General features: G+C 44.3%; 1 protein-coding gene across 1 annotated transcript in view; it reads left to right on the forward strand.

Moving 5' to 3' along the window:
• PLCG2 (phospholipase C gamma 2) overlaps positions 1-22,460 on the forward strand; it is a 414,427-nt gene that overhangs the window by 266,710 nt on the left and 125,257 nt on the right. The window contains exons 20-21 of the mRNA XM_069216644.1: positions 9,355-9,535; positions 17,624-17,692. Of these exons, the coding sequence (XP_069072745.1) occupies positions 9,355-9,535; positions 17,624-17,692 (250 nt within the window). The remainder of the gene's footprint in view (positions 1-9,354; positions 9,536-17,623; positions 17,693-22,460) is intronic.

The raw sequence follows: 22,460 nt of genomic DNA on the forward strand, positions 1-22,460 counted from the left end.
AGGCACGGGGAACTGGATGGGGAGCTACTGGGAAAGTGATGTTAGTAAGGGTGGTGGTGGACAATGATGGTGCTGGAATGGTTCCAGATGGGTCCTCCACCGCCAGGGAGTATCCTCTTGAGGAGGATTCTGAAGAAGAGGTGGTAGATCTGGTCTCCCCAAGGCACTCCCCTCCCCCTCTGTCCCACTGGGTCCCTCGGCCTCACTGGTTCCAGCTTCTTGGGTCCCTTGGGCTGCTGCTTCCCCACTCACCTGAGCCCCTTCTCCTTTGCCTGAAAATGCTGATGCGCACAAATACAGAGCGAGGGAGGGAGAGAAGGGGAGAGATAGACCGAAAATGGGTTAATATAGACCTCTTATACACACTGGTTGACAGTCACATCTGTGACAATACTCATTCTGGCTAGGCCTTCGCAGGTGCCAATATACATTACCTACATCATGTTACAACATGTCCCTACTACCCACACCTGTATTGCAACCCTCACTCCTACATCAGTACCTAAATAGGACAGCACATCTGGAGTCATCCACATGTTGACTATCAAAGCCATTTCTGCTGTCACAGCATGCCTTGGATGCTGTATCAGTTGTATGCCTGAATACACATCATACCTCTCCATGCCTCTATCAGCCATTTGATTGAACAAAACACTACTGGCCACTACTGTAACAACACACGATCAGACTATCCCCTCTGTAACATATCCATAACATTGAAGACAACTCCACTCAGTCCACAATGCACCTACCTGTCACATGACATGCCAGATCAAACACTCTGTACAGTGATGCCAATATAGTAATCAACACAGAATAGGCCATTAAAAGTCACATACCCAAACAGCTGACATCTGATGTCTACAATCTGAGTCTGCGGTATAGCCATTGGAACAGCCTCACCCAATCATAGTGCCAGATCAGGAGACACCAAACACATATGTCACAACTGATCCTCTTGCTAAGTGCATCTTCAATGGCCCATAATCGCTCATAACACATCCATACTCAATCACTGAATGCATTGACACAACAGATATACTACAGGGACACACATTTGCCTAATTTCACATACCCTAAAGTCAGCTGATCACCTATATTTGGCAATACATCCATCAAAGCAATATTGCAGTTCCATGAAGCACATTTCTGTGTTCGAAATGTAATTCCAGCCCCACATTCAGGCAGTACTTTTATCAGTGCATGGTGTTAGTAGTGCCTGTGAATAAACTAGAGTCACACAGTAGCATATATGGGTATGCAACACCGATTGAAGTGGACTGACACTTCAGAGCTACAAATGCAGTGAGATGGTGCTAATCATACTCAATGCATAGGGTGCTACCAATACTCACATCCATTGCTTAGGCAGGATGGTCTCACGCATGTTCCTATGTCATTAGACCATCTCCCCGTTCCATACATGGAGTGGTCTAGGAATGGGGGCTGTACATCCACTGACAGTAAACCATGCCAACAAATCAACTAATTATACTCAGCCAGGGTGCATTATACACATTTCCCATAGAGGAAACACAGGATGTCATAACAACATCAACTTGGCTGCAGCAAGGCACCTAATCCCTATTCAGCCTGCCAGGTGCCAGGATACCGTCAGTACTCACCCCCTTGTGGCTGCTGTGCTGCCCTCGAATGCCCATCCACCTCAGGGCAGGCCACTGCCAAAATGCGGGCCATTAGGGGGGTTCAGGGTCCGACAGCACCTCGCCCTCGTTGGGAGGACATCCCCAGCTGGGCCTCCGCAGTCTTCTGGGTCCAGCATCCCAGGTCCTTCCGCCGTTTTCTGAAATGGGTGCTCCCCTGGCTGTAGACCCCCCAGGGTCCGCACTTGCTTGGTAATGGCTTGCCAGATCCCTTTCTTCTGATGGGTGTTCACCTGCATGCATGACACAGACAGAAGGAGAAAGTCAGGTACACATGCCCCATTCCAACAGCATTGGACAATACACATCAGACTCCCCAGGTGCCAACACATGCCCTTCCTCTCGGCTCACACGCCTAAACTCCAATCCCTTGAATGCATGTACTCCTTCCCTGCTACATTTACCCCTTATACCATTGCACCACCCCTATCACACATGACTATGGCATTGGGCTCACCTGTTACTCTAGTGCCCCATACAGCTGTCCATACTGGGGTAGGATACTGTGCACAAGCTTCACCAGCTCTTCGGGGGTGAAGGCTGGGTCCCTATCACCTGCAGGACGTGGCGTGATGGCTTCAGAGACAGTACACAGCACCTCAGGTTGTGGAGGTCTTGCTTGCAAGAGTATCAGGAGTCAAGTGACTAAGGCTGAAGAAAATGGTGGTCACAGCCACCGCATACAGCACCGTCACCATCGGCGGTGATCGTCAATGGCCCCAATTCCCCATAGGCAGCAATGTTAACCAGTGAGAAGTTGCACAGCAGTTGCGACCTCCTACCGCCAAGATGACATACGCCGGCGGGCTTAAGTCACTTCCAGATGTCCTGTGCAGCAGGCCAGGCGGCTAACATTTTATGCAGATGTCAGAACTTGCTTGCACTAAATAGGTGAGTGATACATTTCTGTCTAAACTTCAGAGTAGGCCTATGGTGTGACCTTATAGTTGAGCTAATACATGTGACATGCATGTAACAGTGACGCTTCTGAAAGCCCATAATGGTATGTGTCAGCAGTGAGGCTCATTTCAACAGTATTAGGTGTGTGTGTGATGATCACATGTTCTGCTTACATGTGTGAAGTATTTTTCACTTAGTACATTTTATACTTTCTAACCTAGATACCCTGCCATGGGGAGATTGAGACATGCACCAGTGTATCGACCACTAGTTGACCTTGCAACCATGGTGGTGAGGCATATCATCCAGACCTATTGTTTGAATCCTCACACCATCAAGGTTATTTGTGCCCAGTTCAGTTGGAGCCTGACCTGTTGCCTGCCATACGCAATCCCTATACCATCACTCCCACAGTACAAGTCCTGTCAGTGCTACACTTTCTTTCCCCTGAGTCTTTTAAAAATACAGTGGCCTTGACAGCAGGCATGTCACAGCCCATGTTCAATCTTGTGTTAAAGGATGTACTGTGTTCTTTATTGGAACACCTGGACAGCTACATCAGATTCCCACAATGTGCAGATTTGCCCTGTAAGAAAGGAAGACTTCTATGATGGGACACATCCCTCCTGTGATCGGGCCATAGACAGCACCCATATAGCCTTGGTCCCTCCCAGTGCAAATGAACAGATGTTTCAGAACCAGAAGAATTACCATTCGATCAATTTTCAGGTAGTATGTGTGGCAGACCAGTACGTCGCACAGGTGACAGCCAAGTTTCCAGGATCCGTGCATGACTTGTATATTCTGAGGAACAGCAGTGTGCCACACATGATGGAACTACTTCAGCCAGAGAGGGCTTGGCTCATTGGTATATATGCATTTAGATGTATGTCTCTGTTATGCCACCTGTTATCACAATCTTCCCTGTGGCTGTACCTGTATTGTAACAATTCCCACCTTCATGCACACAGGGGACTCTGGCTATCCAAACCTTCCCTGGCTGTTGACACCAGTAAGGTACCCTGCCACAGATGGGGAACTCCTTTTTGATGAGGCCCAAAGCAAGACAAGGCATGTCATCGAAAGGACATTTGGCCTTCTCAAAGCCAGATACAGGTGCCTTCACGTCTCTTGAGGTGCTCTCCTCTACACTCCCCAAAAGGTATGCCAGATCATAGTTGCCTGCTTCATGCTCCACAATCTTGCCCTGCAACTTCAGATACCATTGCTAGCTGATGATGAGAAGGTAGCTGGACCAGTGGCTGGTGATGCAAGCAAGGAAGGTGATGAGGTGGCAGATTAGGGTGGTGCTGCTGACTCTAGGACTGAGCGCATCCATCAGTACTTCCAGTAACATACAGGTATGCTGACTGTGTATTATTAAGTGATGTGTATCCACATCGATTGCTGACAATGGTCCTCCAGATTAGTTAAAGCAGTGGTGTTGTAATGTTTTCGTATCCCTCTGTGTGTGTTTGTGAAGGTGAGTGCTTGAATGCGAGGAGCTGAGTTGACATGTATCCTATCCTATCCTAACATGTGAACTCACTGCAGGTTGCTAGTTTCGCATCTCCTATTGACAGACCTGTGTTGAGCTTGGTATCCTGCTTTCTCCATTCCTCATGTTATTCTACCCACTCACTGTGTCCTGTAGATCAATGCTTCTGCTACCTATGGCTTGAGGCATTCATACTCATTAGCTGTTGGTAACTGTATACAGAATGGACTTTTGCACATGACGGGTGGAATTTACAGTGTGTTTTCATGTATTCCCTGTGACTGGGGATGTAGAAATGTCATCCGCCTTGCTTTGGTGGCTATCTATTCTGGGGTGGACATCTGTGTACTGAATATGTGCTTTGTGTGGCACCATGCCTTTTATCCTGATAGAACTCTCTGTCATGGTCCCTTTTGCAGGTTGGGTGAGTGGTTTCACTGTAGTGTGTACCTGTAATAGTGACTACCTTACATCAGCCTGAGACATATCTGGTGTACTGTGTATCCTGCAGATGAAGCCTTCCTCTGCTGTTCATTACAGTGCCTGTTGCCTTAGGGGCCACATCCACATTCCATTTTGCAGACAAAACATTTCAAATAGTACAAATAAAGACACATATGCTGTGATCTATTGAGTTTATTGTGCATACAAGGGAATTGTGAGTAAAACATATTTGGTGCATCCAGTGACAAACAGGGGATGAGTGGGGTCATGGTAGTTGCAATCATCAGAGTAGGTGGCACAGCTGTAGGTATCAGAGGTTCAGTGTCCATTGGGCATGGGTAAATGGAATAATGTAATTGAAGAGTCAACAGGGTGTCTCAATGGCACACAAGGGAGAGTATTGAGGAGAGTTTCGCTTCCTGGCAGCGGGGTAGACATCCACGTTTGCGTGGAGATGCTCAGCTACAGAGGGAGGGGTGCCAGAGGCCTGGGGTTCTCATGGCAGGGCCTCCATTCCACTAGCTGCAGCAGACGTGGATGGCTGAGATGTGATGTGGCTAGTGGAAGGGGCCTGCTGGTGGGTGGAGGAAGCACGCTGGATGGTGCTGATGTCTCTGAGCACCCCTGCAATGGAGGCCATGGTGGCATTGTGGGCCTGCCACTTCTGTATGTCCTCCTGATGGTATTCCCTCTGCAGCCTTTGGTTTTCCCCCAACATGGTTATGATCTGGCCCTTCCTGTCCTGGGATTGTTGGTATGCTCCCAGGGCTTGGGAGATTGTTTGCCGCTCATTCGACTCCCTTGGTTGGCCCATTCTCTGGCCCACAGGTTCTCTCCCATGCCCCTACCCCCATGTGCCTGTGCCCCTGGCGCAGGGTCGACTCAGGCCCCAGTACTGTGGGGCACACTATTGATTGAACTGTCCTTGGGACACAGGTTTGGGAACAAATGGTTGGCTGTGATGTTGGTGCCAGAGGGTGGGGGCGGTTTGATGTGGGCAGGGTGAGGCAGGGAGTTGTGGACTGACCAGTTCTCCCAGATGGACAAGTTGTCAATGTCCAGACACCCAGAGGCATTGTCCTCATTGGGGCCTTCATCCTGAGGAGGGCCGGCTGTCTCTGGTATCCTCTCCATGGTGGCAGTGGCAGGAGTACCTATGGATGGAGTGAGAGATAGTTAAATGGCGGATGTGTGATTGGTAATTTATTTGTGTGATGCATACAGTGGTTTGACATGATTCCCAGCAATGGCAATGACAGATGCAGCACTGAAAACATTGTGGATAGTGGATTGTGACGTGTATCATGCTCCATTGAGATAGATTTCATTCAAGCTAGGTAACTTTTGCTGGGAAGGTGGGTTTAGGTCCTGTGTGATGGTTCACATGAGAGGTATGTCATGTACGCTCGTGGCAAATCAGCCTTGCTAGATGTGAGTGGGGATGGCTGTCCATTGCAGCATGGTGCCCAAATGGGAGGATGTTATATGTGTATCTATGATGTCTTGTCCCGTCTGTGCATTTGGTACGTCTGTTTTACCTTCTAACTTTCTAGCCCATGCTTAGTCCATTTCAGGGTTGTTTATCTGGATGAGTGGCCATGGTGACAATACTGTGGCTGTATTTAGCCACGTTTGTCATGGTCTTGTGCCATTGCAGTGCTGTCATTGCCATGTAGTGGTTCTCAGTCAAAGCTTCCAGTTGGTGTAGCTAGCTCAATAGTCGTATATGCAAGGGATGTGCTGTGAACTGCACGTTGCAGGTTTTGATGCAGGTTGGGTAGTACATTGTGGGAGTCGTAGTGATTGTTATTGACACTGTGTCCGTGCAATTGCCAGGCACGGTGTGGGCACTGGAGCTGGGTGGTAGTGTGGCATGCAAGACAGAGGCATTAGGTGATTAGGTGGCAGGTATAGTGGGAGATGGAGTGATTTGAGGAGTGTTTGGGTATTTAGGAAGCATGCTGGACAGGAAGAATGTGTCCCAGGGGAGAGGTAGTTACTTACCAGAGTCCAATCCTCTGAGTATTCCAGTGAAGCCCTCTGAGTGTAGGATGTCCAACACCTTCTACTCCTAGGAGGTGAACGGTGGGGGAGGAGGTGGGGACCCACTGCCAGACTTCTGCACGGCTATCTAATGTTGTGATGTCATGGAACGCACCTTCCCCCGTAGGTCTTTCCACCTCTTCCTGATGTCCTGCCTTGTGAATGGATGGTTGCCTACTGAGTTGACCCTGTCGAAAATTCTCTGCCATATCTCCATTTTCCTGGCTATGGAGGTTTGCTGGTCCCGTGTGCTAAACATTTGTGGCTCTAGCCTGAAAATTTCATCGACCATGACCTACAACTCATCATCTGTGAAGCGTGGGTGCTTCTGTCAGGACGTGGTGGTGGTTGTGTTGTGGGTGGGTGTTGTGTGTGCAAGGGTGCAGTTTAGGGTGCTTGGTGGGGTGTTTTTTTTTTGTTGAATGTGAAAGTCAGTTGTGGTGTTTGGGGGTATTGGTTTTGTGAGTATTGTGTTGTTTGTGCAGTTGTGTGGTGTATGCTCAGTGGGAAGTGTATATGTGCCTATGGTGTACAAGTGCTGGGTCGTTCGCTTGTGGCTCCTCTCTGTCTGTCAATGTTGTTTTGGTAGCAAAGGATTGTGGATTGTGTGGGTGTGTGTTATATGGTGCAATGAGTAAGTATGTCTGGTATTTGTATGTGTGTCAGGTATGGGGTATTCAAACTGTCAAATCTAGTGTTGTGTTCTGTCTGAAGTAGTTTTTGAATGTGGTGTTTCGCTCCGCCAATGGTTTTCCGCCATGCAAGGATTGCTCTGATGATTTGTGGCTCATAATGTGGTAGGTGGGAAGTTGCTAGGCTGGCAGTGCTGGTGGTGGACCTGCCTCTTACCCGCCTCCCAGTGTTCTGGTGGTCCTGCATTTTGGTGGTCTTCACTCTGTGGCTCTTAATACGGAAGTTGGATGACCGCCAACATTGCGGAATTTTGGTGGCCACCAACGCTGCAGTCTTCCAAAAAGACCGTCAAACTTGTAATGAGGGCCTTAATTTTAATCTTCCTATTTCAAATTCTTTCACATCAGCAGAATGTTGTAACATTTTCAGTTTTACATTTTGCTTCTTTATATATTCTTAACACCATACCATTACCTTCCTGTTTTGAATGATGAAGTCACCTTGAGTCAGAACAAATATAGTTTACAAACTTTCTGAATTTACCTAGCACTTCATATGTCCCACTCCAACAGTGATCATTTCCTGCCATAGACATTTCCCCTTCTCATTTTTTTTTTTTAGACAGTCCAGTTCTACATTTGCTTAGGTTTGTGCTTCCGTTACCAAACTTTAAGTTGCTTGCACATATATGGCCCCTGTCACTCAGCACAAGGCTAGCTGACAATTCCCATTAGGGCAGCCCAAAGCTGATGCAGGACAAAGGTTCATTTAGGTATCTGTGCTATCTTTGGTCCATCCACCACGCTGGTCAGGTGCTAAGGACTGGTGGTCTTCGGCAGGATAGAACCAAACCCTCCAGATGCCCGCACTACTGCCCCTAGTTTTGAAACAGCAGGTCAGAATTTAGTTTTTCTGGTAATGGATGACTGATTAACTTTGGACCCTCCTCAGGTCCATGGCATTCCGGAGGGATGCCAATGTCTTTTCTACTACATTGCCATAAGGTTGATCATGTACAGACAGCAAAAGTAAAAAAGATCAACCAGGCCTCAGCCTAGAATCTGAGGATGTCCTTTAGAGTGAAGCATAGATTCCACCCCTTCACTGGTTGAGATTGAAAAGTTATCAACTTAAGTTTATTGTTGCTTTTAAACTGATATATTTTTACTTTAGCAATAATTTCACAGGCAGTCATTGAAAGTATACCAGGCTATGGAAGATACCAATACAGAAATTCATCAGCACAGTTAGCCCAGTTACATAATTAATATGTAATGGTTTCCCTAGGAGGCCTTTTGTGGTAAATTGAGTAAGACATCAGATCATAAAAAGATTTGTAATCTTTTGAATTCTTTAAATGTTTGGCTACAGTATAAAGAAAGCTTTGGGAATATCATATTGGAATATCAACTGGGTTTACTTCAGGAGCAAAACTGAGAAAATCATTATTTAGAAATATTGAACTTACATGTTAGATTGGTTGTTGTCTTTTCAGGTGTTCACAAACATCACATATTGTGCTTTTCACTATTTGTTTTTTAGCATTCAAGGAATGCTGTAAAGTTTGAAAACTTTTAATAACAAACAAATCATTCTGTCCACCATGGACATGTATTTGCATTTTTGTCCTAATGGTATTTTATCTCTCCTTCGCAATAAGGTTAGGGATGGTAACACCATTGTCTGTCATCCCAAAACTGCTAAACATCTCTTGCAGCTGTAGCTTGAAAAAAAGCCTCACCACATGAAGGTCTAAATGCAGCAATTAAGACGTGAAAGCTAGGCATGCAACTTCTCCAAAGAGTTTTGTCATCAGTTTGATCTAGAAGGAGTTATTTTATTGTGAAATTACCAGAAAATGTAGCACATGATATAGCATGTGTATCATTTGTAAAGTCTATGAACTTTGCTTATCCTAGTGTGGCAGAGAATATTAAAAAAGAGAAAATAAAAGAGGAAAAAGGATTGTGCTTCATGAAAACTATATGTACTGTTCCAGAATAACACTGAGACACAAAGGGCTTTCCATATATGCACATTTTCAGTATTTTGTGTGACTACTGCAGCACTTCAATTATACCATCACGAGGACAGGGGTCACTTGAGGCAACTAATAATTTAGTGAAAGAGAATACATTTTTTCCAGTAAGTCGGTGTTCTTGCCTACTGCAGGGCTGAAGGAAAGGTGAAACACTGCCGAATTGCACAAGAGGGACGCCATTTTGTGTTGGGCACATCTGCGTATTTTGAAACCTTGGTGGAGCTGGTGACATACTATGAAAACCATCCTCTGTACCGGAAGATGAAGCTGCGCTACCCTGTGACAGAGGAGTTGTTGGAGCGATACAGTGTGGTAAGTGCTTGCTCATCTTTTACCAATTTGTTTTTTTACTTGAAAATGGGTTGTTCAGAGGCTGTTTGCTGGCAGTTCATATTTTCAGAAAAAAATGCATTCTAGGGCCTTATTTCTTTGTAAGTACGATGTTCATGATTGATACAGACATGGCAAAAACAAAATACCTTTAGACAGCCTTGTGAGAGAAAAAATAGTACAACAGGGTGTCTTTGCCAGAGGAGATCCCTGAGAGATGGATCTTGTATATTAAATTCAGAACTGGGAGACACAGAAGTAAAATAAAAAAAAATATTTTCAAATAAATGTAGAAAAACGTGTGATAACATTATTACCAGACATTATTTGTCCTTCACAATCCAAACAACATGTGCTTATGGAAACTCTGCAATTCCCAACTCCTATAATGTAATTACTTAATTTGCTACTACCTCTAATTATACTACATCAATATAAACTAGGGCTTACATGTTTAGAGGTCCACCCTATGTTGATGAAAAATTGCATCACTATGTGAAAGTCTTGAGGTTTAGAAGTACAGAGACTGATCCCAACATATCCTAGAACTGTGGTAAATTGACTATTAGGTTTAGGATTATCACATCTGTTATCTGTAACTGTAGCTTTCTATATTAAGGACTGCCTCAATCAATGAAGATGACAATTCTGAAGCTCATTTCCTGCTAGGTTTAAACTTCTCTGAAAGTAGGAGGAGCCTGAGCTTGGTTTATTGGTGAACCCAAGATCAAATGTTAAACTTTGTGTTTATTCACAAGTGCAAATTTGGACAACTCAATACAGTTGAAAAAATAAGTATTGTTTGATTACTTAAAATCATTACCAAGAATACAACCAGTGATGCCATACAGTAGATCATTGGCCCCATTACAAAAAATATAAAAATGTTAAATAAGCAGGCTGTCTATTACCAATACAAGATACAAAGTGACAAAATACATTCATGCAAATAATCCAATTTGTACAGGTGAAATAAATGATTAAAAAATGTTCATTTTCCTGTTGTAGACTGTGTAACATGAGTTAAAGATACAAGAAAAGTAGATAGGAATCATGCTGGCAATTCCACACATATTTGTAACTAAAAGGTATCATAATGTGCCTAACAATAACTATTGCTTTAGAACACTTTCCCTCTTTTTTCATGATTGTCTCTGTTGTTAACATAATGATTAAACGTGGAGTTTCTGTTTACCTGCAAAATTATGTCAAATATGCCATCCATACATATTTAGTTTTTTGTTAAAAGTCAAAACATATTGATTAGATTTTCAAAATAAAATTTTTTGCTTGCGATTAAGATAGCTTTTTTTGGCAGATCGCACCTGAGTGTAAATTGCAAATTGATTTCTCCAAATAAGCATTTATTTTGCTTTATTTAATTATTGCCAGATTAAATATTTCAGTGTTCCTGCTGGTCTGGATCCAGACTCCTAGCACAGTGACACATAACATATCCTCACTTATTTAAGCTTACTTTAACAGATTGATTTACAGCTATATGTGTGCCTATGCTGTTCTAAGAAATAGACAAAATAATAATTCACATGTTCAACATTGCACAAATTGCCCAGATGGAAAGTTTCCTATAAAGGACGTGTCCATAATTTATGAAAGCATCAATTTGGATTGAATAATACCCTGTTTGGAGCACATTGATGGGCCAGTATTTTCTTTTGCTTGCCTCTCAAAAGGTGGAAATTAGGGTTAGAGACTTTAATTTAAAGGCAGCCTGGTAGCTCTTACCTTGTTCAGGATCACCAAAAATGTATATGTGGTACCTCATTCCTACATAATGCAGTACAGCAGATCAACCCACTGCACCCACCCTTCGCCCAGGCCCACCCGAAGCATCACTGCTCTAAGGTAATCCCACCTTACAGAATCAAACGCTTTCTCCAAATCCACCGAGAGGCACACCGCTCTGGGCAGTCTCTCGGTGCTCGGCAAAAGTAGGAGGGCAAACAAACGCCTAAGATTGAGGGATGTGGATTGTGCCGGTATAAAACCATTTTATCCTCAGGGACCAGGGAGGGGATGTGTTGCACCAGTCTACTAGCCGGGATCTTACTTAGTATCTTAACGTTGCAATTCAATATAGAAAGTGGCCTAAAGGCAGTCACTGGCGCCTCACAATCCTCAGTCTTGGGCAGGGGAACTACCAATGCCTCTCTCATTGCCTCAGTTAACGTACCCAACCTAAGCGCCTCTGCATAGAGCTCGACTAACATGGACGGCAGGATATCCGAGTATGTCTTGTAAAATTCCATAGGGAGTCCGTCCGTACCCGGCGTCTTTCCCGCTGCTTACTGTGCTATAGCTGTCTTAACTTCCTCTAGTGTCACCGGGCTCCCCAAAGGGACTCTATCCTCCAGTGCCAGGGTGCGCAGGGGCAACGAGTCCAAATGAGCTTCCAATGCCTCAGGCAAGGCCGTTACTAGTTTTCTGTACAGGGTCTTTTAGTAATCCATAAATGCATTATTAATTTCAGCCAGCCCATGTGCACCGACTCCTGCTGTATTACATATGCTCGTTATTGGGGCACCTCCCTCCTGAGGCCTCACCAGCCATGCCAGCATCCTGCCTGATCTACCCTCCTCTGCATGTATGGCTGCCTGATACCTCTGGTAACTGTGATGCCTCAACTGATTTTCAGCTAAATTGTATGATGCTCTTGCCTCGAGGAGCCTATTCCGTGTTGTCTGGTCCCTGCCCTCTGAGTTCTCCGCCTTGTGTATTATCCTTTCTAGGCTGACAAGCTCACATTCCAGTGTCTGTGTGATTCCCACTGTCTGTCCCATGCAATGTCCCCAGGTCACCACTTTAAGGGCCTCCCATTCCATGCACCTGGCATCTGTGGACCCTTTATTTATTGACACGAATTTGCTCCAGTTGATGGGCTCTGAGTGCTCCCCTATAGGGTGGATCCTCTAAAGCTCCCAGCCTAAGTCTCCACGTCGGGATAGGCGATCTAATCTCTGCACAGCACCAGGTAATAAGTAGTGGGCTGTGTTCTGAGAGGGTGCGTCCCAGGTACTCTGAATGTGTTATTTTGTGTACTAATTCCCCAGTGCACACTACTCTATCTATTCTGGTATGCAACTGGTGCAAACCCGAGTAGTGGAAGTAATCCCTCTCCCCTGGGTGCTGATTTCGCCACACATCCTCCAATCCCCAGTGAGTCATCCAGTCCTCATCCCTTTAGCCAATTTGAATGTTAGTGCCCCAGTTAATGGAGGAAGAGACCAGTCCAGCTCAGTGTCAAGGACACAATTAAAATCCCCTCCAACCACCAATTGGCCCCCCAGCTGCCTAGTGGAGCGGCCCGAGAGGTGCCGCAAAAAAGGCACTTGGTCCTGATTGGGGACACATATACAGCTTAGCACCACCTGTTTACCATGTAGTCTACCTTCAACAATCACAAACATGTCCTCTTGGTCAGTGTCAACAGATGTAGCCTCGAACGGGACCCCTGCTCTTACCCATAATAGTGCGCCTCACGCGTACATAGTAGCAAATACCTGCCCCCTCCATCTACGGTGCAATGAAGCCGCGACCTCTAGCGCTGCTTTCTTGGCTGAGGCTTTTTGAGCCTGGTTGGGCCTCTCTCTCAATCGGGGCTTGCTTCGCTGTCTCCTTGGCCCCCTGCAGCTCCAGCGCCTTACTCGTTCCACTCTGTCAGTTGTACTCCCTCGGCCTATGCAGCTCTAGCCATTGCCACGCCTCATCTGGAGTCTGAAAAAAGGTGGTACGATCCTCAGTGACCACCCTTAATCTGGCTGGAAATAGGAGGGAGTATTGATTCCCTTTGTCCCGGAGTGCTCTCTCTTCACTCCTATGTAAGAGGCTTGTTTGTTTTGTACCTCCGCTGTAAAATCCGGGAATAATGTTACCGTTCCATTTGCAACCTTAAAGGGTCCAGCCTCTCTCGCTCTCCACAGCAGCACGTCCCTATCCCGGTAATGCAGTAACTTGGCCACAACCACTCATGGGGGTCTTCTCGATGCCAATGCCCTTGCCGGCACACAGTGCGCACGCTCCAATGCAAAAAAGGGGTAAGGAGCTCCGGAGCCACATCTGTCCTTAGCCATCCTTCCAGGAAAGCCACCATGTCCTCTCCCTCAGCACCTTCCTGTAGGCCTATGATTCGCACATTGTTTCTGCAATTGAAGACCTTCGGCGTCTTCTGCCCTGCATTCCAGATATTGTACACGTTCCGTGAGCTGGAGAACTGTGGCCCCAACCTCCCGCTGTGCCGGTGAGAGTTCCGCTAGAGCCGTCTTGGCCTCCTGGACCCTGTCAGCTAATTTTTGGTGGTCTGCCCTGAGCAAACTCACCTCCACCGAGACCTGGCCAATGTCCCGCTGGAGAGTCACCTTAGTGTCTTCTATTGCCCCCAGGATCTTGTCCAGCATTGCCTGCAAGTGTAGGGCCACCGGATCAGCCATAGCTCCTCCAGTCGGGTCTCCCACACACTTAAGGGCTTGCACTTTACTTCTTTTCCTGCCCTTGGAGCTCATCTGGAACATTGGGGTGAGTGATGCCCTCCTCACTGCTACCAGTATGTTCCAGACTCGCGGTTCAGTCAGCTATCCTTTTCGGCCGTGCCCTCAGTCCCTCTCCTCACACTGAATCAACACAATTGGCCTCTTGGGCAGGCCTCCGACATCTCCTTCTCCATTCATTCATGTAGGTAACACATGTGTCCCAGTTGCCCGATTCCCAAAAGAGATCATGTGGTCTCCGGTCCTTGCCGGGACCCCGTCTCCCAGCCTTTACCTACGTTGCTGTATCTGCTGCAGTTTGGTTCACTCTGGATGTTATCACCAGGTAGGCCCTGCCCCTTGGGCACCTCTCGTTATATGCCACCAAAGACTGCCAGCACCAATCTCCACAACTAAGCCCCTCAACTTGCAGCCTCCTCTCTCCGCTATGCTGCCGCCCAAAGAGCTCTCCGCTCCCTCAGCCGCACGCTCCCTCAGCCACTGGAAAATCAGCCGCTTCATACCTCCCCAGCGGAGTCGGCTCACTCGAAGCTCAATCTCAGCCTCCGGTGCATTTCGCCCACAGGCCGCATCCGATGCAGGCTTTCCCAGCAGCCAGCCCCGCCTCCAGAGGCCCGGTCCAAGGGTATCCTGCTCATTGTGTCACCTCGGGGGGCACCGCACCCCCTCTGTTACCAAGGTGCTCCTGCCACTGCCACTCGTCTCACTTGGCCCCCTTCTCACCTGCAAACGGCTACTTGAAGCGTCATGTCACAGCTGTCTGCCACTCCGCTCCTGGTCCAGCAAGCTTCTCTCGCGCTGTGCCCTGCACAGAGCCCAGCTCCGGAGAACCCGAAAACAGCCTCGGTCACCTGCTCCTGGGGTCCCCATCGTCCCCACACCATCGTAGGCCACCTCCAGCTCCCGGAGGGTTATGGATGTTACAGATAAAGTATAGGCCATAGCCGCCCTGGCCATGCACCCACAAGAGGCAGTTTAACATAATCCCTAGTTTTTAAAGTCACAAAAATCTAGTAAAATTGGTCCTCCAAAATCTGTAGCCTGACCTAGAGAATATTGCCAAAAGCACATGAAAGCTTGTTTGCACTCCCTTCTGGTAGCACTCGCCAATGGACGGTGGCTATTTCCCTTGGCCCAACGTCCTTGCTCTACAAATTTTTACTGGAATGGAGAACTGTTTAGATTGGGCAACTCCGCTAATCTCTTTTCTCTCTGTCAGCGTTTAGACTTAGGGACCCTCATAAAGGAGCCAAAATAGCATTTGTTAATGTGCAGCTGTAAAATTTGTGGATATGAGCACAAATTACACATTCAACTTACATGCACTTTTTTTTCTAAATAGGGTTCTCAATGGTTTAAATCTTTATTTAGAAAATATTGGCCTGATCAAGACTACTAGATTATTTATTTGTGCAGAGCTCCCACCTATAGTCTTTTGCACAGCAAAGAAAATATGGGGAGGTTTGAAACAAAGGAGTAAGCTTATAGGTATTTAACCTTTCAGGAACGTATGTCCCATATTTTACAGTAGTCTTCTCCATAAATATTAGGTGTTGTATTTTAACTGAGTCAGTGCTGATGCATTATTATATACTTTGCAGTACTGTTTTAGTCCTTGTGCTGTTTTTCATCTTGCTTTAATTGTGTTATTTGGAGGAAATGCTGGTTATAATGTTGTATCGACTGTTATGTGTTATGAAATAAAACTAAGAGGTTCTAATTTAGTGCAACCTATTTTTACCTTTATTGAAAGGTGAAATGTCCCTCACATAAGGTTCTCACTTGGGAGATAATGCTGTAAATTGAAGGATAACTCTAACATATTCAAAACTCCCATCTATATTGGTGGGGCATACTCCCTTCCAGTGATCACATTTTTGAGATGACGAAGAAGAGGCCCTGGCTGGCTAGTGGCATAGATTGGGACATCAGGACAAAATTACCTTCTGATTTAAGTACTTTTTTGAAGAATAGTTCCCCAAGTAGAAACCGGGAGATGCTATTGGAGAAGTCTGGGACATATTTGTGGGCTTGAAAATGTATAGTAACGGAACCTCTCAGACTAAATTCACCTAGATTACATCCACAGGATTAGATACCCTCAGATAAACTATTTTTGCATGATTCAGGCACAAGGTAGGATTGCACAATTCTATAGCATATCCAATCTATAAGTGTGAAGGAGCTACCTCATGCTTGCTTTTCTGTGACTTCTATAGTTACTGGTGACAGACTGTCCTAAATCAGTAGTACCAAAACATTGAACTGTTAGACTCCTCTGGACTGAACAAAATATGTAATTGTTCAACCAGTACAGAGCTCCGCTTCCAATGCATAGCATCACATTGCTTACATCTCATTTTAACAAAGCTTAGTTTGTCACAATGGCTTCCATATTTGAATGGTTTGTGCAGAGGACATATTCGTGGGGGATGGTTCTTTCAAGATGTAAGCCTAATGCAGTGCAACTACCTATATTCACTAAGCAGATTAAATTTGTTGAGGGATCACCTGATACCTAACACCTTTTCTTTCACCTCCAGTATATAGTAAGTGAGACACATTGAGGCTGACTATGAAGCAATATAGAAGAAATACAAATCATACCTGATGCCTCTGTGAAATACTACAGTCAATTATGCACCAAGCAGGGGTCCCTAAAGGCATACCATTCAGTCCCAGAGCTCAGTACCTTGTAGGAATGAGAACTGGATCCCACAGAATCGCAAATGGGACAAGCAAATGACATCAAAAATTCCTGATTCAGTACTTTTGCAACCAAAAATATCAATACCAAGAGAATTGATAATTTCAGGATATAGAATTGTAAAATAAGCCCTTTTGGAGTGGAAAAATAAACAGATATTTGATTTTACTGCACTCGTTTCCACAGGTAATTTCCCATTACATAACTGTTTCCTGTGGAGAATTATGCCAGATTTGACCTGTGATTTTGCAAGCAGTAATACAACATGAAAAGTTACCACTTTAATCACAGTTCCCATTTTGACCAGAAACTTCCAAATTGTGAATTCTGAGTTATCCTAAATGAAGAGCTTAGTTAATACCCAGGAATTTTACCAAATGCAGTTGCAGCATGTGACCTAAGAAATATTACCTCTCTAGGATGTTTACAGGGCAAGCCACATGCTAAGATAAAAATAGCATATACTCGTAAATTCACCCCATTAATGAGGAGGGGGTCCACATGCAAGATGACATACAGGGATTGAGTTGAAAAGGAAGGAAAAGGGAGGACAAGTTCAAGGACAGAAGTTACACTCCAGGCTGTAAAGCTTGGCCTGGATCCATTGCGAAGCAAAAAGAAAAAGCGAAATATGAACAGGGACTGTAAAAAGAGTCAAGCAATCTAGTACTGTTTAGCAGGTCTTCCTTAACTCCTCTAGCCTTATAGGCAGCCTTTCCTCTGTGATGTTGCTGTGATGTGGCAACCAGGTAAGCTAGCAATGATAGAAAGACTAGCATATAACAGCAGGGTCTGTAAAAGGACTAACCAATGATGTACATCTGTGGTGGTATAAAAATCATTTTCTTTACATTTCAGAAGAAAGATATCAGTGCCCTGTATGATGTTAAAATGTACGTTGATCCCACGGAAATAACCCCATCAATGGTAAGAATTTTTACTTCAGAAAATGTCATAGACATGTCTCATATAATCAAACTGTCCTGTTGCAATGAATGCTAGAATTCACGCATAGGTGGTTTTACATTTAGCAGACATAATTTATCAGGCCCATGCTGAGAGTTCCACAAGTTATTACACTGCTGACTTCAATAACTAAAGTTATATTGATTTATTCATTTAAGTTGTGTTGTGTTGTATCCCACCACAATGTTGTCTTTCAGACTCTTTACAAGATTTGATTACATTTAGCCCATTTGGTTGATATTGGTAATTAATAAAATATGGTTTATCTGTAGAGAAATCTTATCTAGTTGCTAGGTCTTGCCTAGATCTGAGTGTGTGACCGGAGCTCTTACTTGTGGGAATTTGTAGAAAAGGAATAGTGCGTAAGCCTGAAACCATAGTTTGAAGGCAGTAAAAGCATGATAAAGGTGTCAGAAGAGACATCTGGCCAACCTACTTCAGTTGCTGCACATGCAATGCCTGCAGAACTACGTCTTTTAGCCCATATTACAGGACTCTCAAATTTAGGGTTTTCGGTTTTATGTTATTGACGTTTTTGACATGTTCATCTATGTTTATTCATTTGGGATTTACAAACATTTTGTTTTTTAAAAAATACACAGGAAGTGGGGTTTGGGTCAGCTGCCTTCAGCCATTGGTTGCTCTGGCTCAGCCTCCTTTTGCAATTGGTTTTAGACTGTGTCATACACATCACGGATCAACTCAGAGGTGTCTTCCTGTCTAGCTGTCATGATATTGGCTATAAGAGGTATAATTGCATCTTTTTGGGAGTGTTTATAATGCAGTGCTTTAATTGCATTGTTTTTAAGAGCAGGGGCAGTTGGCAAGATCTATTTGGTGAATGCAGAAGACATTTTGAAAAGAAGGTTCCCCACGATGAAAGCGAAACATTTAACAAGTTAGCCAAATGCTTCCTTGAAATTTGATGTATATAAGTATGTTAGTTTACTATAATATTTCCAGGTTTTTTGGATGTAAAAAAAAACGAATTAAAAAAACCCACTAAAGATTTCATTCAAAAATGAGAGCTGACAAGTATATTTATATACTTTTGTAGCTCAAGTTAACATTTTTGACTTTTTTTTGTGGGGCTATGTACCCTTGCACAGATGTTGCATTTTATCAGATATTGAGCATGTGATAGTGTCTATTGAAAAAATCGCTAACACGTTCACACAGCAATGAGAGGTGCAGCCTGCAATGAGTTGGAAGCCAGGGGCGTTTCCCTTATGTGTGGCCACCACCCAAAAACATGTTTTCCTCAGTTTGCAATGTTCAAAGAGAGTCTTATTCCTACTTCTGTCTCCACATCACCTGTGGTCATATGATGATCGGCAACGCACACGCAATGGGGTCTTCATTTGTCCTACAGGAGGATCTTTCATCTCAGCAAATGTGCTGGGAACAGCAGTGTTTATGCGCTCTAAGAGTAATGCTAAGAAAGTGGCAGGAGCACTCTCACATGTGGCACCAACACAATAGATGTGCAGATGTTCATACGTAAACTTTGAACAAACACAACAGTAAGACTAGGACTAACAACAACATAGATAAGCTAACTGGATGTGCACATTCCAAATATAGTGTCACTAGAAGTATGAAGGAACACAGTACTTGAAACCTAAGCCTTGTGTGTCCTCACTCCTCCAAGGCACAGGTACAAGTTACATGGAAAAATTATCAAACGACAGCTAATTCCACAAATGGCAGCTCACTTCATCAGAACTCATCACAGCAGTTGTTTTGAGATAAAGTGGCCCATTAGTTGTTTTGAGATAAAGTGGCCCATAAACTTTCATATTTTATGTTGAGGCAGTATTAACTTTCAGGTGTAGACACAGGTGGATCCTTCACCTAACAGTCCTCCTTGTATGCTCAGACAGACTTCCCTCCCAATGATATTTTTAATCTCTGAAAGCAGACAATTACTCTTATGACTTCATTCAAGCTCAGATTCTTGTCGTGGGCGGTCTCTTACCTCTGCATTCATAAATCACCTTTTACTTTCTGGAGACTTGACTTTACCCTCGAGCTGTCCATCTGTATGGAAGGTCAACATCACAAATAGTTTCTTTCTTACAGGACGTATTTAGTTTGCAGCCACGAGCTCTTCTGCTTGTTAATCGAAATGTGAAATATCAACCTATGCTGCTTTGCAGTGTCATCTCGAAATGCAGGGTTTTTTCTCACAAATCTGGATCTCTAATTATTGATGCTGGAGGCTTTCTAAGACAGCCATCCTGAAAGTGAAAGTAACGACTGCCTCCTCCATTGAGCTGCTTTTGGTGAGGCCAGAGGCAAACTCTTGTGAGTTAGAAGGGTTCCAACATGAGCCTGACAGCTCTGAGCAAACTGCAAGATACTCATTTCACATTTCAGTGGTGGCTCTCAGCCCTTTTATTCTTTTGAGGTTTTTAAAATAAATACTACTTACGTGTGTAATAGTGACTCATTATTTCTAATGCTGCAAAACACAAAGGGTGTATCACCAAATACTATATATAACGTTTACTGTATTAGTTTTGGAACAGCTAGATGCCCTAGACAATGAAGTGCTTTGATCCCACAACTTGTTTAAAAATCGTTTAAATCGATTAAGCAAACACTGATCATTATTGAGGTGAGAGAATCATTAGTTTATAAAATATGTCTTAAACATTCATGCATTAAATATTTCTCTGCATATACTTGATTTGCATTGTCCATTTTCTTTGAATATGTTTTTGCTTTAATTGGGAAGGCCCTCTTAAGTTGTATGTATGTATAGAAAATTTGCATTGTCCATTTTCTTTGAATATGTTTTTGCTTTAATTGGGAAGGCCCTCTTAAGTTCTATGTATGTATAGAAAATGTATAGAGCGCACTGAATCCAAAGGTGTCAAAAGGCTGACGGAACTCAGACAGAGACCCATCCTAAGTGGAGACTGAAAACTTGGGTCTTGAATTATTTCTTGAAAACTACGAAGGAGACTAATTATTTTCTGGAGTTATTCTTGTTTCTGTAGTACTTGCCATGTGGGTCGGAATCACAACATTTCACAAACACCACAACGCAATCACCATTGTTGCACACACATACAAACACTGTTGCAAACCTGCATACAATTAACACAGTATCTCACCTGTACATACACTATACCATGCCATGCAGCATCACACCAAAGCAAACATTATCTCACATAAAACACATTTTTTCTCAGTCACACAAATCCTCACAACCACAATAACAACACACACACGTTGCATCAAATCACAGCACACACCTTAAGACACACCCAACATTCTGGCTCCGCATGTTACTCCGCGGGCTGGGCACAGACCTGCGGCGTCTATGGTTTGTTTTCTGGCCCGCCTGACCCGCCACAGTCTTTTTTGGTGGCTTGCGGTGGTGTCGCGGATATGTTCCACAAAGCACATTTCTCATAGGAACACACCACGGGCAGCTGAGTACTCATGGTGACACAAGTTCACTGCCATGGTGCTTTCCTACCTGTTGGGATCCCTGGGGCCATGTTCTGTTCACTTCTTCTTCCCATGTTCCTTTGCACGTTTTCCAGCGGGCTCATGGTTGGCTTTGTTGTACCCAATCCAATATGGCGTCTTCTCGGTTTCCCTTTACTAAGTACTTCCCTATCCAAAATGGTGATTTTTCTCATTTATGTTTTGCCACTTCCTGATTTATGGTATATAAGGGGCCGGTTTCTACTTTTTCCTTTCGTTGCAACACTCCTTGCTTGGTGCTGTGTCCTCGCTCTTGTTGGCGGTTCTGTTGGTGGTTCCTGCTGGCAGTTTCTGTTGGTGGTTCCTGTTGGCAGTCATTGTTGGCAACTCCTGCCTGGTTTTCCTGTCCCTGCATCTTTCTCTTGTCTCTGGTTCCTAGTATTCTCCCTGGAATCTTCCTTCCATCTTTTGGAGTTCCTATGCGCTGGAGGTATTTTCTCTTTGGGGTTTTTCCTCTGTGGGACTCCTTCTGGAACGCACAGTCTGTCTTGGCATTCTCATTGTCGACAGTACCATGGCTATGGAAAAGGGTTGCCCCTATCTCAGACAGACCAGGACATACATAAATTGAAGTGGAACTCCTTTTTAATCCAACAAGAATGGTATGAGGGGGTTCAGAACATAAAACCACATGACCAAGACAAGTTTCCATACTACTACACACTGTACATAACCCACCATTATACAATACATAATCACTGAGACCACATTCATGTACACGCACAATCATACTACAGCACACCAACACCCTACAGAGTGTCACCCTCCTTCGAAAAAACTCCACTAAAGCACTTGCACTCGCACTTGAAGCATGTACTAATGCAAGCTATTTTGAAATCGTTTTGTACAAATAGGTGGATTTTGCAGTGCTGGTGAATATCATCTGTGGGCATAAAGAAGCATGTGCTAGTGATACCTGGGTTGTACCTGTCATGAGTGTGTGTTTCTATGTGTGTGACCCTTGTATTGCTTTTGCTGTATCCGCATTATGCCCATTCCTTGTATTATGAATACTTGCACTGCTGCTGTCCATGCATTCAGTATCTGTTTAGTCCATAGTGAAACTTGGAAAATTCCTTTACATTACCATAAAACTAAAAGGTGGGGTTAGTCAATGCTTATTTTATATTTGATCTTGTAGCAAATATTTTAAGGTAACACTGGATTCATATTTGCCTTTATAAAATATCAATCTTAAAAAGTGTAATTTTTTGTTCTCATCTTCCTT

The sequence above is a fragment of the Pleurodeles waltl genome, chromosome 12, assembly GCF_031143425.1.
Source record: "Pleurodeles waltl isolate 20211129_DDA chromosome 12, aPleWal1.hap1.20221129, whole genome shotgun sequence".
Lineage (NCBI taxonomy): Eukaryota > Metazoa > Chordata > Amphibia > Caudata > Salamandridae > Pleurodeles > Pleurodeles waltl.